Source organism: Cyprinodon variegatus, unplaced genomic scaffold (assembly GCF_000732505.1).
Source record: "Cyprinodon variegatus isolate N-32 unplaced genomic scaffold, C_variegatus-1.0 Scaffold782, whole genome shotgun sequence".
Taxonomy (NCBI): domain Eukaryota; kingdom Metazoa; phylum Chordata; class Actinopteri; order Cyprinodontiformes; family Cyprinodontidae; genus Cyprinodon; species Cyprinodon variegatus.
Genome location: NW_015151235.1, coordinates 114,283 through 116,442, shown reverse-complemented (window position 1 = coordinate 116,442; position 2,160 = coordinate 114,283). Strand labels below are relative to the sequence as shown.

At 32.8% G+C, this 2,160-nt stretch overlaps 1 protein-coding gene across 1 annotated transcript in view; it reads left to right on the top strand.

The window, feature by feature from the left end:
* pam (peptidylglycine alpha-amidating monooxygenase) overlaps positions 1–2,160 on the top strand; it is a 54,911-nt gene that overhangs the window by 11,989 nt on the left and 40,762 nt on the right. The window contains exons 3-4 of the mRNA XM_015396206.1: positions 1,111–1,202; positions 2,016–2,099. Coding sequence (XP_015251692.1) covers positions 1,111–1,202; positions 2,016–2,099 — 176 coding nt within the window. The remainder of the gene's footprint in view (positions 1–1,110; positions 1,203–2,015; positions 2,100–2,160) is intronic.

Here is a 2,160-nt window from a genome sequence, read left to right as displayed (position 1 = left end):
GAATGAAGCAGAATGATATATTCCTGCCCATATCTCTTTTTTTAAGCTTTGTGATCAAATGAAACATCATTGCAGGTAACAGGTAGTAAAATATCTATAACAAAGATGAGCTTTAAGGGTAAAATAGGACTAACAACATAGCAAAGTAGTGTTTTTATAGAAAGATGACATGACCAGGAGAGTCTTTTGAGTTATACCTCTTTATTATAAAATCAAGTACTCTTCTGGTGGCTTATGTAGTTTTTGCTTGGCTGGATCTCTAAATATTTGATATTTCAAAAAATCTAAGGAGAACACACACAAAAAAACAAACATCCAAATTAATAACTTCTGTCAGAAAAAACGGCTTAAAACAGACGTTCACATATTTCATCCTCAAAATTGATGGCCTTGTATAGTAAAAAAGCTTTTTGTTGAAATATGAATATGTCAGTGTTTACGTGGACAACAGACTTTACTACAGAAGATCCTTCCTGCCTACAGGTGCATCTACAGCAACTTGTTAAAAAAATCCTGTTTTCCTACAACATTTATTTTCCTTTTAGATCAGTAAAGTAATTTGCAATGGAGCAGAACAGAATTAAGCATTGACATCATTCAAGAAATTAAAACGTGGCCACAAATGAGTCTTCTCAATCGACAATAACCCTAAGATATCTGTCATATTAGTCATAATGAGCCTGAAGATGTCAAAGTTAAGTTTTTTTGGGCAGGCATAGCAAAGCCCAAAGTGAAGATCTGTAGAAAATACGTATGTGGGCAGAGCTGAAAAACTGTTTTTAACCAAGGAGACCTTAAAAAGTTTTCAGAACTATTTTGAGAAGGTGTGAGGGTATCAAAGTTTTTGTGCCACTTCCATCAGTTTGAAGAGACTTCTACAAAATATTAAAGAAATGTGCAAAAACTTTTCTATGCAATGCTTTGTAAATGTGCTGTTTCTGACTGAATCTGATTGGGGGAAAAAAAGAGACAAATTATATAAAAACAATCTTGATTTTTTTTTTTTTGTTCTGTATTAAAAACAGCGATTTCCATAGTTTTTATTGAAGTACGATGGCCTGATTATTTTTAGACAACATGTGGTGTTGATTATTTCCCATTTCTATTTAGGGACTGTGGCAGCGTACAAGGTACTTGTGAAGATGACTCTTCCATTATGTATGCCTGGGCTCGAAATGCTCCGCCAACAAAGTTACCTAAAAGTAAGTCAAACACTTTAATAATTCAAATGTTTTAAAAAATTTCAGGTTATATATTGTTTGATATATATGTGTGATATAAAAATTGCTTTGTTTAGAGAAACGAAAGTTAAAAAAAATGTTCCGATCTCTTTATCTGAATCTAAACAACAGCTGTATTTATATCTATATCACAGATAATTATATCGAAAACATCAGAATAAAACTTTCAGACTTGCATTCCTGCCGTAGTCAGGATTAAAGCAGAAAGAGCGAGGAGCTGTCTAACAGAGAGATATGGGTCTGCTCTCTCTGTATCGGTTCTCCATCGACGACGCAATATTAGGACCAGGCTAGAGATTTAGAGAATAATGTAAAATAAAGTTGTAATATTTCAATAATGAAATTGTAACATTATGAGAATAAAGTTGCATCTTATGAAAATACAAGAAGCACTGTCTCTAAAATGAGGAATGTTGAGCATCTTGTGAAGTTAAACTTTGGCCTCGGTTTCACATTTAAGGAAATATTGATTTTTTTAGCGAACCATCATAAAGTTATTATCAGTATCAGAACTTTGAAACAATTGTGCAAAGAACTATGTCTGTATCGAAGATGCACGCTGCAAGCTTTCTTTCTGAAACGGGTTGTAGTAGGATGATTTCATTCCCAAAATGTTTCAACTTTATTCTCTTAATTTTATGATTTTATTCTTGTAATATTTTAAATTTATTCTCATAATGTTATGACATTTAACAAATTCTCTAGCGTGGCCCTAATACTCCTCATACTCCATCAGATTTTGGGTTAAACTAAATTTTCTTCTTTCTTCATCAGATGTTGGGTTTAAAGTCGGAAGAAATTCAGGAACATCTTACTTTGTGCTGCAAATACATTACGGAGATGTCAGTGCCTTCAGAGGTGAGGTTTTTATTTTCATATGATAGTGCACTAAAAAAGTAATGCAAATGTTTTTGCCATT